The 18,057-nt window shown below is 40.2% G+C and overlaps 2 protein-coding genes across 4 annotated transcripts in view; both read left to right on the top strand.

Annotated features, from left to right (window-relative positions):
* The first annotated feature begins 259 nt into the window (after positions 1-259).
* Positions 260-7,572, top strand: pmt (phosphoethanolamine methyltransferase). 2 transcript variants are annotated; one of them, XM_005913388.3, is made up of 13 exons: positions 291-360; positions 498-753; positions 1,908-2,079; positions 2,453-2,608; positions 3,345-3,481; positions 3,674-3,825; positions 3,959-4,147; positions 4,895-4,984; positions 5,089-5,178; positions 5,272-5,394; positions 5,518-5,649; positions 5,933-6,049; positions 6,174-7,572. In XM_005913388.3, the coding sequence occupies exons 2-13, from the start codon at positions 744-746 to the stop codon at positions 6,282-6,284; spliced, it is 1,479 nt and encodes a 492-aa protein (XP_005913450.1). In that variant the 5' UTR covers positions 291-360; positions 498-743; the 3' UTR covers positions 6,285-7,572. The 2 variants fall into 2 exon arrangements, with proteins under 2 accessions (XP_005913451.1, XP_005913450.1); XM_005913389.3 differs by lacking the exon at positions 498-753 and having other exon boundaries at positions 260-360.
* A 2,105-nt stretch (positions 7,573-9,677) lies between these two features.
* Positions 9,678-18,057, top strand: part of zgc:152774 (uncharacterized protein LOC553526 homolog) — a 14,892-nt gene continuing 6,512 nt past the window's right edge. Inside the window, exons 1-11 of one of the 2 annotated variants that reach the window (XM_042221533.1) lie at positions 9,678-10,032; positions 10,961-11,130; positions 11,266-11,338; positions 12,369-12,501; positions 12,731-12,951; positions 13,228-13,375; positions 14,173-14,326; positions 14,891-15,019; positions 15,619-15,738; positions 15,833-15,936; positions 16,162-16,290. In XM_042221533.1, coding sequence (XP_042077467.1) covers positions 11,029-11,130; positions 11,266-11,338; positions 12,369-12,501; positions 12,731-12,951; positions 13,228-13,375; positions 14,173-14,326; positions 14,891-15,019; positions 15,619-15,738; positions 15,833-15,936; positions 16,162-16,290 — 1,313 coding nt within the window. In that variant the 5' untranslated portion in view covers positions 9,678-10,032; positions 10,961-11,028. Of the gene's footprint in view, positions 10,033-10,928; positions 11,131-11,265; positions 11,339-12,368; positions 12,502-12,730; positions 12,952-13,227; positions 13,376-14,172; positions 14,327-14,890; positions 15,020-15,618; positions 15,739-15,832; positions 15,937-16,161; positions 16,291-18,057 lie in introns of those variants that run through there. The other variant, XM_005913387.3, reaches the window with a different exon arrangement.

Below are 18,057 nucleotides of genomic sequence, written 5' to 3'. Positions count from 1 at the left end.
ACTAATTTCTCATACATTTTTAATTGCATACTTAAGTAATATATGTTATTCACTAACTTCTCATAGCTCACAGCCTGGGACCCCACTGGCTGCTAATGCTTTCTTTATAATGAGATATTAGCAATTAACTGTTAATTACAGTTTTCATAAAGCCTTGTGAAAACTGTGGGCTACTTACACTCCTGGCGCATTTCATAACCTCACGCTTTCCACCTTAACAGTATGAGGCAATCTTGCACAATGTTGCGCGTGCCGCCAGACATTTTCCACGTGTCAGCACAACCGAGACGCGACGAGCCGGGAGCCGGTGAGGCAGACTGCCGCGGGGAAATACACGAGGCAACGATCGTGCAAAAAGATGTGAGTGCATTCTGTCAACTTACTATCTGTGGCCGACATGTCTCCCAGGGATTTTTCTGGACGTCTGTGGTGTGTTGTGCACGTAGGCTTTGCGTTATGCCCAGTGTCAATGCAAATGTGTTCTATGTTCTCTGCAGACCCTTGTTCCCACATGGTGATTCGTGTGTGTGTGCTCCCCTCCCATGCCCTCGTATTGGGCGCATCCTAATGGCCAGTTTCCTACCTGGCGACCACCTCCTCCACGCGCCACGCTCGTCCCGTTATTTAAAGAGCCCACACGCGAAGTGACATCTGCTTTCTGTTATATAGGAGATCGATCGTTAATCATCAGACTGATTTCTCACTTCATAGATTAATTTTACAATAATCAACCAAAAACCACAATGGACAAAGGTATGAGCAGATCAAATGTATTCATTTTATTTATTTATTTATTCATTCATTCATTTACTACTGTGAAACTTTCTTAAAAAGTTGATTTAAGCCAGAGGGAGCTGATTACACCAAAGTTTGGATTTTGTTTGAGCTGCTGTGTTATTGTGTTGTAATTGTTCACTCAACTGGTGGAAGTAATCCTACTGTGAGCTCTGTGCTGGAATGTGATGGTGATTTGAACAAAGCTGTCAAATGATTTTCTTTTAACCTGCAGTTATCCCTCAAAAAGGGACCACGAAGATTGTCTCTCACCCTGTTATCACCTCGTCACTGGAATCTTAGATTCCACTTTGCCGCGTTGGCGTCATTTAGCCTGTGGATGTGTGTGTCTCTGGTGTAAAGCACATGGGGAAATTTGTGAGTGAAAGCGGTAGCCTGATGTTTACTGTCTTATATGCTTGTGCACATTACTGTGCATGGTTTTCTTGGATCTCTGTAAAATTAAAGAATGAATGGGGGATTTCAGGTGGGTGGAGGGGCCATGTGGAACAACTGTAGTATAATCTGTCTTTTGACAAAAGGCAGCTAAAACCTGTTGTGGAAATAACAGCGTGTCATATTAACAAAAGCAAGCAAAACCAAACTTTGCAAACTGTGACAGCGAACGAGTGTAATATGAAACTGATTCTGGTTTAATCTTCTGTCTATGTGGCAAATGAGTGTTTTGGGATTGCTTAATCAGGTTAGATTAATGGTTAATCTGTGTGGCCACAGTGTTTGTGGGGGTTTATCTGAGAAGAATTTTTAGCCTAAGGGGTAGAGCCCTTTATATGAACATTTGTCAAACTTTCCAAAAGCTCACATTTGAGTGAGTTAAAGGAACTCAGATTGTTTTTTTCTCTTTAAAAATAAATAAAATAAATAATTTACATCTTAAATAACTTAGATGTAACATGATTAACCTGATGATCACTTCTTTTTTGTCATATACTTGATAGATGATTCACAGACAGGTACCCTTGAACTTTGACACATCATCCCATGGGAATTAAATCTTAATTGCACATTCATAAATTGTAACTGCATTGCCATCATTATTAGTATCCATACGCACACACCCACTTACACACATATCTAGCTTCTTGCCAACCGTGTGTGTTCTCTTATGATAGTTCGTAGCAATATGACAGAGTTTTGGAAGGAGCACTCTAAGGCTGCTACAGTGGAGGAGATGATGCTGGATTCTCGTGCCAAAGAACTGACTCAGCATGAGCTGCCAGAGATCCTCTCCATGCTGCCTAGCCTGGAGGGATGCAAAGTGCTGGAGCTGGGAGCAGGAATTGGGTGAGCACACAGCTGCAATAGACTTAGAATTCTGGGAAAACAGTACAAGAAGACAAGAAAGTCAGTGCTTTAAAAGACAGGGATTTAGTAGAAGAAGTATAAGCTAATGGAGTACTGTAATATTTAATAAATGTTTAAAATGGCATATTAATGATGGAGAAACTGAACTCACAGATCATTGTTCATTCAGTAGGCTAGTTCCAGTCATTATACGAATGTACTGTTTACAAGGTTGGGGAAACCTGCAGTGTCCAGATGAACAGAATCAACTTTTTTGGGTTCAGACTTCATTTAGTATAAAGATTTATGACTGAGGAGCACTCGATGAATATATGTAGCAAAAGTCATTTTATATTCTTATGTTTGCATCCAGTCGTTACACCAAGCACCTGCTGACCAAGGCAGCCCATGTGACTGCTGTGGACTTCATGGAAAGGTTTATAGAGAAGAACAGGCAGAAAAATGGCCACCATAGCAATGGTACCTTCCTCCAAGCTGATGTCACAAAGCTGGATGTTCCCCAAAACAGGTGTGTGTTAAGATATCGCCGTTAATATTTAACCTCACTAATGGCGTGGTTCGATGAATGGCACTACTGTGAGTCAGCTGGTCTACTGGCCTGATTCTGAATTATCTCAAAAACAGCTGGATAAACTGTCATAAAATGAGTATATTTAACATGCGCAGAAGTGGCTTCAGCAGAGGCTTACCTTGGAAACGATAAAGCTGACATTTGCCCTTTTAAGTGAAATGAAATGACACATTTTTTCCATGAAATCTATCTTCCTACATCCTGCTTCTAGCTTTCTCTTTGAGGGCTTGCACGTGCACATCTGTAGTGTCCCTATGGGACCTTAAACATGCAGAGAGCGAAGAATCACCCCTTTTGTCAGCTATGGCCCACAGATCAAATAGTCTAGAGGGGGAGAGTCTGCAGTTTCCAAGCCAAAGGCATCTTAGGAGGAGCATTTAGTAGAAACTGCCTTAACTGTAGTGTATGCTATCATGAATCCCAGTGCATAGAAAAGGCAGAAGTATTATGGCCACAATACACATTCACCACAACTTTGTCCACTTCCCCAAAATGAAACATAAGTTAAAAGGTCACCGTTTCCAGCACACATCATAGGTGTACAAGTGGAAGTAGTAACTCTGAAAGGAGCCAGTCTCGAAAGGCAGAGAGACGACACACACAGCTTTATTTGTTATATACTGAAAATACTGTTGGTTACTGTGATAAAAGAATGATGCTTTTTTTTCCTCAGCATTGACTTTATCTTCTCCAACTGGCTACTGATGTATTTGAGTGACGAGGAGCTGAATTCGGTTATGCAAAAAATGCTTACCTGGCTGAAGCCTGGAGGCTTTCTGTTTTTCAGAGAGTCCTGCAACCACCGGTCAGGTACAGATGCAGAATTAAATTCAATGTTTAAACCTTTATGGTAAATGAAGGTAACTTAAGAAAGATTGTATGAAGTCCTCTGCCTGTATATTTCAAAAAGATTTAATTAGATGTCTGTACACCTTCTTTTAACTGCTCACTTTCTATGCTCCATGGAGATTAGTTTGTTTTCATTCATAATTTTCTACCAAGGTGACAGTAAGAGGGATTTCAACCCCACCTGCTACCGTACTGAGGCACAATATAGCCACATGACTACAACAGTGCAAGTGATGGAGCCAAAAGAGGGCCAAACGTTTGGTTTCGACATTGTCTTGAAAAGGAGAGTTCAGACCTACGTTGAGGTAGAGACATTTGAGTCATATTAGGATTGAAAAAAAGCGCATGGCAGTTTCTGATGCTGGTGTGTGGACATGTAGTTAACCCATTTTACTACTACTTATCTCTGTCACCTTCTCATCTATCCAACACTTACAGATGAAAAACAATCCAAATCAAATCTGCTGGTTGCTAGAGAAGGTCACTCGCTCCTCGAACAGCCAGAATGGATTCAAAACCTTCCAGCAATTCCTGGACAACCAGCAGTACACCAAACGTGGCATCCTGCGCTATGAGAAGATGTTTGGGGCTGGTTACGTCAGCACAGGAGGGCCTAGCACCACCAAGGTAGGCAAATCCCAAATAATATGGCTGGATGCAAATGATAAGTGCTTCTTGGAAGGAAATTTAACAAGTAAAATGCAAAAATATGATTTTGAGTTATAAACACAATTACAGAAAATAACACAGAAAACTGCATGCTTCTGTAAGTATTCAGACTTCTGAGCGTCTAACATTTTAGTGTGGTGCAGAATTTGCATTAAATGCACTGGCAATTTTATTCAGACCCTTTGTGGTAGCTCTTCAAGTTGTGTTCAGTTGTAATATTCTTTTCTTTGAATTAATTTTTAAATTTCAAACGCAGCTGCGCGTCTCTTAACTGGTACTGTACTAGAAATTATGCCCACATCACACCAGTTTTAGACAACCTACAGTGGCTCCCTGTTGATTATCGTATCAATTTCAAAATTCTTTTGCTTACCTTTAAAATTTTAAATAATTTGCCTCCCAGCTATATATGCAAACTCCTTCAATTGTATATCCCTAATAAGGCACTTAGATCTTCCAATCAAACGCTCCTGACGCAACCGAGGTCTCGTCTGAAGTCCAGAGGTGATCGGGCCTTTGCTGTCTTAGTGCCCAAACTCTGGAATAACCTCCCTCCTTATATTCAGTCCTCCGAGTCCATCCAGTCTTTTAAATTGCGTCTTAAAACGTATTATTTTAGTCTGGCTTTTTTTGTAGCCAAAATAACCTTTACAAAGTTGGCCTCAAAGCCAGGCGGAATCAAAGAAAACATGTTTGTGCTAACAGGAGTTTGTGGACCTGCTGAACCTGAAGCCAGGACAGAAGGTTCTGGATGTTGGTTGTGGCATTGGTGGAGGAGACTTCTACATGGCAAAGGTATGAGCAACAAAGTCTCAGGCCACACTTACAATGTTGATTTTAGGGCACTTATCATTATTGTAAAAGCTATAACTGTGGCAATTATTATGTGATTTTTTCAGGCATTTGGAGTGGAAGTGCTCGGTTTGGATCTGTCAGACAACATGGTGGACATTGCAATAGAGAGGGCAAAAGTAGAGAATGTTCCATCAGTACGTATGTTATTCTGTTGATTACAACACCAAAGTTAATGGCTGGACTAATGATTTATTTCCAAATCTTTAATGGTATTTACTGTTCCTCAGGTGCGGTTTGAGGTTGCCGATGCTACAAAAAGGACATTTCCAGAAGATTCATTTGATGTGATCTACAGCAGAGACACAATCCTGCACATAGATGATAAACTAGCCCTCTTCAAACGCTTCCATGTGTGCATCTCTTTAAGTCTAAATGGTTTCAATTCATGAATTTCCCAACTTTTCTTGTAATTTGTAGAGAAAAAATGATACAGCACTAAATGTAAGAAACATCTTGTTCTTGTTGATATCCAGTCATGGTTAAAGCCAGGCGGACAGTTGCTTATCAGTGACTATTGCTGTGGGAAGAAGCCCTGGACCCCAGCATTCGAGGCCTATGTGAAACAAAGAGGCTATGTCCTGTATACACCTTCAGAGTATGGCAAGGTAAAAATACTCATGTATAAAAATGCTAGTAGTTTAAAACTTTGGACTCTTGTCTGATATGTAGATTATATTTTCTGTTTTTGCAATTCAAAATCCTGTTTAACAGTATAAGCAGTGCACTGATCCACTTATGAGTAAATGTGTTTAGAAGACTATAGAAGCAGCCAAATTTTCCAACATTATGTCCAGAGAATAGACTTTGTATGTATGTACTACTGCAGTCCATCAGTTGATGGTGCTGTCCCCACACCGCTTAATCCCTCCTCTGCCTCCCCATCTACAGTTCATTCAGGAGGCTGGTTTCAGCAAAGTTCGAGCCGAAGACCGCACAGCCCAGTTCATCGAAGTGATTAAGACAGAGCTGCAGAGAGCAGAGGCCATTAAAGATGAATTCATTAAGGTGGGAATGCACAACCACAACCACACAGTGTGTCAAAGATTGCACCTTCATAATTGTGTTACGACAGAAAGCTAAATTCCTCCTTTAGTGTGCCATCCAACACACCTGTATCTTTTCCCTGCAGGAATTTTCTGAAGAGGATTATTTTGCAATAGTGAATGGATGGAAAGAAAAACTGGAACGTTCCAACAGTGGAGACCAAAGATGGGGACTTTTTCACGCGACAAGAGACTGAGCTGTTGAAGCTCGCCGTGTTAGAGATAATAAAAGAAAAAAGAAACAATGTTTCTGCTACATTATTCTTTTTCTGGGTATCCTGTTGTCTTTAAAGCAAATCACTGACAACTCTTTCATTATTTTCTGCCAATATACCTTTAACTAAGTGATCTACACTTTGCCATCTTGCATTTCTAGTGAGCAAATATTTTTGGGAGTATAACAACAATGGAGTGTAAAAGAAGGTCCAGACAACTGCACAGAGTAATCAAGGTTTATTCTGATTAAGCAGGTTGTTGGTGTCCAATTACTTAAATGTAAACAAGTTGAAATGAGTTCTTGAACTAAAAAAAATAGCACTGTTCTCAACCGCAGAGGCAAAATCAATTGACAGCAGATTGATTTTTGAAGGAAGATGCAATTAATTATTTCTAGTTAAATTAACAGGTGCATGAATTAGTTAACAAACAGTGTATTGCAACAAGCTTGAGTAGCTAATACTGAGCAGATAAACCTGAGGAAAACAAATTCAACAGGAACCAGTTAAACTGGTTGAAGCAGTCAGCTCATCTTTTCTGAGCTGTCTGCATTCTCATGACATCAGTTTACAGTTTAAAACCATCAACTGGAGTTGCAAGTATTGCAATTTGCTCATCTGGCTGGATTGCCACATTAGGTAGCTCCACATGTTTGATTTGGCAGAGTTTTATGCCACATGCCCTTCCTCATGTAACCACAAAGAAACTTCCATCTCCATCCAGGAAAAATAACTAGAGATCTTTTGTTTGGTAGGCAAATGTGTAAACCACTACAATAAGAGCCACGGTTGGTAAAGCATTGCAACACCTCCTAAATCCCAAATGTTTAATTAAATACATAGTTTATCATTTCTTAATAAAAGCTGGAATAAATCAGTCTCATGCATTCTAAAGAAAAATGCCAATAAATAAAAGATAAGTACTCCGTGTTTAACTGCTTCTTCAAATATTCTTGTATGCCACGTTGATCCACTGTGCAGATTTGCAATAATGATTCTGATCCATTTTTAAGTTTGTGTGTTAACGCAGCAGATTTTCCTAAATGCAAAAAGACTTCTTAACACTTTATAATGCCACTGTTAATAAAAATGAATCGCTAACTTTAGTTAACAGTGTATTACAACAGTCATTATTATTGCTGCTTACTGTTTGGTCAATAGCTGGTTTGTAAATCACTGTAAGTTTGCAACTGATGGTTATAAAACGTGTTTGGCTATAATAAAGCTGAAGCCTCTGTTTCTAATACAAACCAATCAATCATGACCAGAAGCTGTGGTTTGTGTCCTCTTTCACTTACAGTTTAATTTTCATTTCGGTTAGGTTTACAGAAAGGTTGTGGCTTGAAACCCCTGTCACTATTGCCATGACACACGCATCACTGCTTTACACCCAAGCACGCCTTGTGTGTAATAAACAGTAGTATTTTATGTCCTGGGAACGAAAAGGAAATATGTCATCAGTGATTAAGCCTATCCTACAACACATATATTTAATAAAATATAATATTGATTCTACAATTATGGCTGTTGGCAAAAAGATATTTCTACAGTAAAGCAATGAATCTTTTTAAATTTGAATAGTAAAATATACTTTGCTGCGTAGCCCTTGTTAGTATCGTTTTAGACCCATTCTTACCTGAAAACACTGCCTTAATTCAACAGGGCACAGATTCGACATGCTGGTGGAAACATTGCTCTCAGATTTCACTCTGTATTGGCCTGATAGAATCACACAGTTGCTGCAGATCTGTCGGTGGCACATCCAGGATGCAAATTTCTCATTTCACCACAGAGGTTCCAAAGGTGCTCTATTGGATTGAAATCTGGTGACTGCAGAGGCCATTTGAGTTCAGTTATTAACTCGTTATGTACAAACTTAGTTTATATGTGGACTCAAACACTGTATTTATCATTCAACAAATATCAACATGCAGAATATGAAAATTTTCTTGTCATCAGAAGCTAAATAGTTATCCAAGTCACTACTAAGTGACACTTACAATATTTATGAATTATGATTTATAGCCCAAATCATGTGTTTTTTTATTTTTTTTTTATTAAATATTCATTTGCATATATGAGTTTTAAAATTGTTATTGTATTTTCTATATCCATACATCCATTATCTTCTGCTTATCATTATCAGGATTGTGGGGGAAAAAACCTCACCAAAACATGGTGAGGTTTTTTTTATTTGTTAAAAATGTACTGTGTAATTTAACTAGGGGGAAAAAAATCCCACTGATGATGCAGAAGTCTCCAAAACTGACAAAACCCATGTATCAAATATGATACTCTAGGCCTTAAGGGGTTAATGCGGGCAGACACAATGTGCTTCACTCAGTGTTCTGCAGGATGTTTATTTCTATGGCATTCTGTGCCCTCTCCACCTAATGACGTCTGTGTTTACAGGCACACAGTGTTTTAACAATCACGCCTCATTCATGCTATTTTTGTCATCGCTCTCTATTTTTCTGCATTTCCTTTATTTCATGTATGAATCCACAGTGAATGTGGGACCTAACATTCTACACAGACCTAAGTCATCTTGTTTATGGCAGACTTCGTATACAAAGATATAGATATATTTATATCAAAGATAAAGATATATTTACTGTTCCAAGTATATCTTGGAACAGTAAATTACACAAATGCACTCAAATGAAGAGTTCATTTCTGTGCCTCTCTGATATGATTCCTATAGAAAAAATATAACTGACTACATACATACACAGTATATTTTTACAAGGGTTCAGCACTGATGTGCATTCTTCATTTTAAATGGCCATAATAACCTGAGCTCTTTTATTGGGAATGGGAATGAGTGCTTCAGAGCGAAGTACAGAGCATCTCCCTGTCACCAGGGTTACTCACTGTAGCCATGGTTACTCATTGTCAACTACGTGTGCAGGTTGAGAGGAGAAAGTGCTGCTGTTTAGGCCTGGCATTACTTTGAGCAGCATGAATGATTTTAAGAATCAATAGATTTATTTGTATTTTTCTCAGGTTTCTCTTGATGGTCTAAATAACTTTGTTATGATAAATTATTTTATTTTATTTTTTCAGATTAGGCCTACGTGAGAAAATGAAGGTCAGACAGGGTGTGAGGAATATGTGTGAATCGCTGACTCAGTGTGTGAGATACAGATTTGTAGCAACGAACATGTCAGAAGCACTTCACCAATTCACCCCCCTGAGTTTGTATCTAATGCAGTGGCCATTTCATGCCCTGTGTCTGCTACAGTAGCAACAGGAGGCAGCTCCTTCCACCTGCGCCTCCCCCTCACTTTGTCTTTTTTTTTCTAAAAAAAAGCTTCTTCTGCTGAAGTGCTTTAGCTGGTTAGCAACCACCAGTTTGTCAGTTCCAGACCAATCACCAGTGACAGCTAACAGGTGCTGACGTTGGACCTAAAGGAGGAATGCTCTGCTGTGATTGGTCGGACAGAGATGGGAGTGGGGCTTCGCCCCAGATAAATTGTGGCAAACACATACCTAAATACAGGTTTCCTCTAATAAACATTTCATTCAGCCGGGAGATCAGAGGGTACTGAAAAAACATCTGGAAGTAGAGCCCCGAATACCCATGGGTAACGACAAACCTGTGTTCAAGAAACCAGTTTGAGATGATTTGAGCTTTGTAACATGGCGCGTTATCCTGTTGGAAGCAGCCATCAGAAGATGGATACGCTGTGGTCATAAAGGGATGGACATAGTCAGCACCAATTCTCAGGTAGGATGTGGTGTTTTGAACAACTAAACTAGCTAAACTAGTAATAAGGAGGCCAGAGTGTACCAAAAAATATCCCTCACACCATTACACCACCTCCACCAATATGAAACATTGACAGGATACAGCACGGATTCATGCTTTCACATAGCTTACACCAAATAACTACTGAACGTTGCAGCACAAATCGAGACTCACCAGACAGGTCAATGTTTTTCCAATCTTCCGTTGTCCAATTCTGGTGAGCAGGTGTGAACTGCAGCTTCAGTTTCCTGTTAGTATCAGCAAACCACTGCACTGCACTTAGCTGACAGGAGTGGCACCCGGTGTGGTCTTCTGCTGCTGCAGTCGATCTCCTTTAAGGTTCCATGTGCTCTTCTTCATACCTTTGTTGTAACAAGTGATTATTTGGATTGTCTGGATTGTGCCTTCCTGTCGGCATGGCCACTCTCCTCTGGCATCAACAAGACACTTGAACCGCTATGCGTAGCAGAGAATTGCTGAACACAGATTTTTTTTTTCCCCTTTTCAGACCATTCAGTAAATGTTCAGTAAAGAGAAAGTTGTATGGGAAATTCTCAGTACAACCTCAGATATTCAGACCAGCCCATATGGCACCAAGCCACATTCAAAGTCACTTATATCACGTCTCTTCCCTATTTTGATGCCAGATTTGAACCTTCAGCATGTCAGATCTGTTTTAATGATAGTTAAGGAGGTGTGCCTAACACATCGGCCATTTACTGTAAGCATTTAGCTGATTCTGCAACTGAATTATTATAATTTTTGAATGAAAAAAACCAGCCCATTTCAAACACGCGTTATAACAAAGTAACAATAAATCAACTTGGTAATAAATGCAAGAACTTGGTAAAACGTCATATTAACATAAGATCTGCAGAAAGAAATACCTCAGCTGTGTCTCTTTCAGACTGCTCGAAGCGCGACTTCGGCTGACTTCCTTTGACACAGGCCCCGAGGACGCGCCCACTGCTCTGTATGGCTACGTACCTGCGCACGGAGAGCTCACACGACGAGAAGCAAAATATTCAGACGAAAAACATGGCGAGGTTAAGTGAGCATGGGATTCGCCTGAGTTCTGTAAGTATTTCAGATATTTGCTGTAGAGGATTCGCATTTGTTTCGACACTTTAGAAAACGTTCGCTACAGCGGCTCACAAAAAAGAGCAAGTGAAAGTTTAACTTGTTTTTTTAAATTCTTTTTTTCATTTCCAGATGAGTCCTTCCTTCCTGAACAGCAACTCCACAAGTCATACCTGGCCTTTCAGCGCTGTGGCAGAATTAATAGGTAGGCAATAAGAAATTTCAGGCATAATACAGAAACGCTCCGCAGTCCCCTGCACCTGTTGATGCAGCTTTTCGTGGTTTCTTTCGCACCGCTCTTCCGCTATCGCGCACAAAGTTGGCGTGTTGAGCAGACATTTGTGTTGGTGCTAAAATGGACCGAACGGACTTCCTCTTTCACGAGTTTGCGCTCACACGCCTAAAGACGTGTGCTGGCAGCTGCAGACGCTGTGTTGTGGTAATAATCCCGTCGTAAAGTAAGGATAGAGGAGCTCGTTCCTTTAACGCTCTGCAGTTTGAAATCATAGTGCTGAGATATTAGTAACTGCTCAACTGCAGTGAGGTTTTCTGCAGTGTCGGTACTCTTACTTCTCGTGAGCATTAACAGAATCAGTTTGGATTATTTTTGACAAAATACATATAAAACTTATTGGTAAATATGCAGCAGTAGCTTATTTGCGCCTTCATGTGACATAAATGGATCGTGTCTGGGCTGTCAACATTGCCATTCCTCCACTCTGTGCGCTCTCATTGGTTCAGACGTGCTGACCGTCTGTTGGCTGCTGAGGCTTTTTTAAAAACCGGAACAGCGAAGGGAGTGCGCTGTAGAAATGCATTCGCACCACTGTCCCACGTGAAAGTACAGGCTAAAGTTTAGAAACAACAAAGGGAGCCACGTGCTTATTGGAATGAGCTCGCAGTAATTCGCAATAACCCTGCAGAAAGTTCCAAACTCCGTATGTTCGATGTTTGTTGATCATGGTGTGACGCAATTAGTGGCTGTGCCCCACATTGAAGTATAGATTACAGCACATGCAGTAGCATCCAGAGATCAGCAGTGGAGTTGTAGATCTAATGATTTGTTCCTGCAGCATGAGTCTCCTTCTCGGATCTATAATGTGCAGTATCACTTTGACTATGCCTGCAGGAAGTTCACGTTGTAAAGAAATATAAGGAAGGCATTAAAGAAACTAGCCATCCCATGTGCTTCTCTTGTTTTTCTTATTTCCAATTTTCTGTCTGTCGTCTTCTAGACAATGCCTCAGACCCCGGTGTGTCCGCTAAACAGTTCTGGATAGATGTAGTTCATGAAACGGATCACCTCTGTCTGTCTTTCATCGATAATGGCAGCGGCATGACCCCCAACAAACTGCACAAGATGCTCAGGTGAGACACGTGTGAAGTTCACACACAAGGAAAAAAAGAAACATAGAAAGACACAGTAGTGCTGCATACCGATTGTGTTCCTCTTTTCTGCATTTAACCCACAGACACACACGCGCAGTTTCCAACTGTGGCCTCACATGTGCCGCTTTGTGTCACATTCACACATTAGGCTAGTTTTGTCTTCTCAGCTTGTGTTCGATAATTAACACTTGCTCGCTTTTGTGTCCAGCTTTGGTTTTACAGAGAAGGGCTCGGGGAGGGCCAGTCAGCAGGCCATCGGGGTTTACGGGAACGGCTTTAAGTCGGGCTCCATGCGCTTGGGGCGTGACGCGCTCATCTTCACCAAGAACGGCGGCTGTCAGACTGTGGGGATGCTGTCGCAGACCTACCTGGAAAGCATTAAAGCCCAGGCTGTCATCGTCCCCATTGTCCCTTTCAACCAGCAAACCAATATCCTTCACAAAGGGACTGGGAAATATTAGGATACAATATTAGGTTATTAGGTGAATTTGCTGATGCGTAGACGTTCTACATCAGTATGACTTCCTGATTTTTTTAGTGTGAGAACTGATGAGATCATTTGAATGGCACAGGGTGTGTGGGTGGGGGCGGTGGGCAAGGGGTGACATGAATTAAAATAGGCAGATAACAGGAAACAAATATATTATGTATATGTGTTTATTACCATACATGCTCCCTTATGTTCTGACCTTAATTCGGTGTTACAGTTATTAGTTGTGACCGAGGATTCACAGGCCAGTCTGACGGCCGTCCTCGACCACTCGATCGTCAAATCCCTGGAGCAGATACATTCACATTTTGACTCAATTCCCTCCAAAAAAGGCACCAAGATATTAATCTGGAACATCCGCAGGTCAGAATCACATGTTCGTGTTACATTAAAGTTGAAACCTGATAGGATAAGAGTGTTCCACACGATAAACATCTCCCTTCCACCACTAGCAGTTTGATGAAGCCAAATGTGTGAAATCTGTAATCTTGTTAGATAACTGTCTGTACAACACAGCAGATTAGCGCAGACCTTATTACACTGTTTCTTTAGTGTCAGTCAAGTCAAAACATCTCGGTTAGAGTTTCCAAGTTGGCGTGTTGTGACCATTGGTTGAAAATACCACATGACACTGAGGAGTGTGCAAGCACAGTCAGTATCAGAGGGAGGCAAGTGGGTACAAAAACACATATGTAGTATTTGTATAAGCATGGTTCTAGGCAAATCTATGCAAAGTGACCCACATTCAAATGGAGAACAGAGAACCTCCTAAATTGAAGTTTTGAATTTTCTCTTTTCCTTCTTCAACTAAATTTCTTAGAGAGAAATGGTCGACTGAAGTCAGGTTCTTGTAAAGTGGTAAAAAGAACCAGGTCAGGTTTCTCATACCTCCTATTTCACTTCCTCTTCATGCTGGAGAGAGAGATGATCACCACAATGAGTATAACCATCCAGCATTTCAAGTATTGCCCTGTGATTCAAATCCTAGTAATTAGACACAGGCGGTAAAGCCATACAGTGACTTTGTGTTGCAAATCGTTCCCAATTAATGAAATGTCTTGCAAAGCCATCTGCGGAGCTTTCTAGACAGCCATTACAGCGTGTGCAGTGAAACACAATTACATGTTCTAACAGCTGCTTTCTTTCGTGCTATCCCGAAGAGCTAAAGACGGTAAGATGGAGCTCGACTTTGAGACCGATCCGAATGACATTCGTTTGCCTGAGATTCAGATCGAAGAGTTGAAGAAGGGGCTGAAGAATAGCGGATCCTTGAGAACTGAGCAGAACATCCCAGACATGCATTACAGTCTCAGGGTGAGTGGGTAAAAAAACACTTTACCATCTGTTATTATGTTAGAGCCTCTGTGGCCCATAATATTAATATTTGTCAGGGCTTGGGGACCTGTTCAGGAGGATTTTAGTGTTAAAGGTTGTGATCAGGGTTAGAGAAAAATTCAGGGTGTAGTGGTTGTGGTTTACGTGTGGGTTTAGCCATACAAGTGCTGTGTGTGTTGGGGGCTGGGTGTAAGAGTGTCTTCCACTTTTTGGCAGACACTGAGTACCTCCACACTACTGTAGACAAACTGTCAACCTTGTGGTTTTGTAGTAACACTGCCCCAGTTTCATTAAAAAAATGTTTTTTTTGCAGGTTTTAAATGATAATTCGCAAATTCTAAGAGTTCACTTTTTGTTTGTAAATCATCTTTTTCATGTTTCAAGATTAAAAAATAAACCCGCTGGTGAAAAATGTGCGTTCACGAGTGGATTTCAACCGACAAAAGAGTATTTCATATTTAGAGTTTTCAGTTTTAAGTCTCGCTTATTTTCTTTATTTATTTTCACCTTGTCCGTTTTATTTGCTTTGCATGTTTATCACAGGCCTACCTCAGTATCCTGTATCTGAAGCCGAAAACACAGATCATACTGAGGGGGAAGAAGATTCAGGCCAAACTGGTAGCGAAGAGGCTGATACACATTGAGCATGACGTCTACAAACCCCACTTCAGTGTATCCTTACGCTATGTGTGTGTGTAACAGCCAAATTCAAGTGTAAACAGGAAGTGGGATTCGTGTGACTGTTGGAGATGAAGCATCTGTGTTACTTTACTGGGGTCTGGTAAAAAAGTTTAAAAAAAACACACACACACACACTTTTGGTGCTTAACAGATGTTCATGAAGGGAAAATCCAAACAAGCTTCACAGTGCCAGTTCATGCGGTCTCATATCTAGTTATTATTATTTTTTTAATCTTTTCATGTCTTCTAGAGAACTGAGATTTTGAAACTGGGGTTTTGTGTTATCGTGCCAGGGATCGGTTCAGCGCCCACAAAACCGAATTTTTAATCTGAACTTTATCTGTTTGCCTATCTAATATATGAATGCATGCAACAAACCAGACCTCAGGGGTAGGATAAGAGTTATGAAAATTCTGAATTATACTCTACTATAATTAATAATAAGGTCATTAATAATAATTGCATGAACAATGTTACATTTTTTCCATGTTTTTCTGTTAAAACAGTTACATTAGTAACATCCCTTTAATTATATGAAAATTGCATCATTATTCTAAACTTTGTCAGTTTTCTTAACTGGTTTTTGTCAGAAAGACAAAGTGAAGGTGACCTTTGGACTTAACCCAAAAAACAAGGATCACTATGGGATTATGATGTACCACAAGAATCGTCTCATTAAGGCGTATGAGAAAGTGGGCTGCCAGCTAAAGGTAAAGTAAAATAATGTTGTGTGTTACAAATACTGTGGGGTTACCCTGGGTACCTGCCTCTGCTTAATAAATGTCACTCTTAAATTTCCTTCAGACTTCGGGCCTAAGAGCGGGCATTGGCGTCATCGGCGTCATTGAGTGCAATTTTCTGAAACCTGCTCATAACAAGCAAGACTTTGAGTACACCAAAGAGTACAGGTAACAAACAGTAATAAATCAGATCGTTGCTTTTTTTGTTTGATTGTTTTGTTTGTGAATATGAGCTGTTGAGTTGGAATAAATAGTTTCATCCTGTACGTACAAAGTTAAGAGCGAACGCGGTAATTTGATCATGTAATCTTCAGTCACTGACGTTTAATTTCTTTTTCTGTCATTGTCTTATTTTAAACACATTTACAGTTGTTTCCTCTTTTTACTCCCAAGACTGACCCTCGGAGCTTTGGGCCTAAAACTCAACGACTACTGGAAGGAGGTGACAGAGAAGAAGGCCAGAGAGCGAGAGTTTCAGGCTCTAGACAAAAATGAGAAGGAGGTCCAGGAGGATGTCGATGAGTAAGTGTTAACTGTTTTGTTTTTTTTACACAGATGAAGTCAGGGCCAGATTTTGAAAAACAGTGAGGTCAGACAGTGGAAATAGTTGCTGTTAAATTTGCTGCATTATTAGAACGTTAATACTTTATTGTAAGTTATGTGTGATGCTTTCATATTACAAATTATAAACAAATAATACATTGCATAAACATTATATGTTGAGGCTCTGAATACAGGTTTACAGTATGAAAGCTGATAAATAAGCTATGGTTATTTGTCATTTTACCAAGCTGTAAATATATAGGAAAAAATGCTTGTTTATAACACTGTTACAAGCTGACATCATTGCAGACTAATAATAATTTCTAAAGTTGCCATTACAAAGTTTTATAGGCCTATTAATGTGGAGTCTGTTGGCTAACTAAGGTGTTTTATACTCAGTGATGTTGCCATTATGAGGGGTGAGGCCTCAGTGTTCTCTTGCATGTCCGTCATTGCTTTGTATCATCAGGTGGTATTCGTTGTTGCTGTTCTCACACAAAGGCTGCTGCAGCTGTACAGAGATCAATTGAAGTGGTCATTATGCAATAGGCTGGCTGTGACCTTGGGCCATTTCTCACATACAGCATAAGCCTTTTTTTAAAATTCAGCTTTAAATTTTATTTCTAGTTCTAAAAAACAAAACTGCGTGGTGTTGTAGTGGTTAACCCTGTCGCCCAATGACAAGAAAGTTCCTGGTTTGAACCCTGTGTGGAGTTTTCATGTTCCTCATGTGCTCGTGCGAGTGCCCTCTGGCTACTTCCTCCGACAAACCAAAGATAGCATGTTAGGCTAACTGGTGACTTGAAACAGGCCATGGACGTGAGACGTGAAGGCTTGAAGTGTATGGAATAACGTACCGTATGGTGTGTTTTGACTTGTAGTCTAGAGCACCTGGAGTGGTCAGTAAGACTAGAAAAGCCAGTCCATCACTAGTATAACGAGTATAGACCCAGACCTGATATAGCTGTAGTGCAAACAGTGAACACTCATCCGGTTCATCTGGCTCTAAATACGTGCCGAGTATTAAGTGCAGTTCAAACAGAAAGTCTAAATGTAGAACTCAGAAAGGTAGGAAAGGTAAATAAAGGTTTGGTGACAAGTATAAATAAGTAGGGTGGAGCAGACAGCTAGAGGAATAAAAAAGTAACGGATGCCAAAAAGCTAGACACATGGTAAATAGTACTATCAAAGGAGGAAATAATAAAAAAAAAACCTCAATAAACCCTTACACTGCGTTCATTGGCGCCCAATATTATTAGTGCACTGCTTTTCTATACAGGTGGTTTACAAACATGTCACTGCTGATAATCTAACACTCCTCACTCACCCATCAAATAAGATCAGTGTACTTCAAAGCCCCTCTGTTCCACATCGCCGCACACTGTTTTGAGGAAACGTGCTGTTCAACTCGGAAGGGTTTCCCACAGTTTTCAGGTTTTTTCATGACCAAAATGTGGAGTGTTAATAACATATCCTCATTCCAAAGTTCAGTTCAGCCGCAGGCCAGTGCATGTTAGAACTTGGCTATTTATCAAAGTCATAATATCATATCTATATTAAACCAGAGGAATGATACTCAGGCGCTGGGGTAAAATTACAGAGACAAGGAACATAAAAATATCATCTATATGATCCGTTAAGCCAAAAGTTTATAGATAGATAGATAGATAGATAGATAGATAGATAGATAGATAGATAGATAGATAGATAGATAGATAGATAGATAGATAGATAGATAGATAGATA

This window comes from Haplochromis burtoni, unplaced genomic scaffold, assembly GCF_018398535.1.
Source record: "Haplochromis burtoni strain Fernald_Lab_line unplaced genomic scaffold, NCSU_Asbu1 Contig_4, whole genome shotgun sequence".
Taxonomy (NCBI): domain Eukaryota; kingdom Metazoa; phylum Chordata; class Actinopteri; order Cichliformes; family Cichlidae; genus Haplochromis; species Haplochromis burtoni.
The sequence above is the reverse complement of the archived record's forward strand: the minus strand, read 5'-3'. Positions and strand labels throughout refer to the sequence as shown.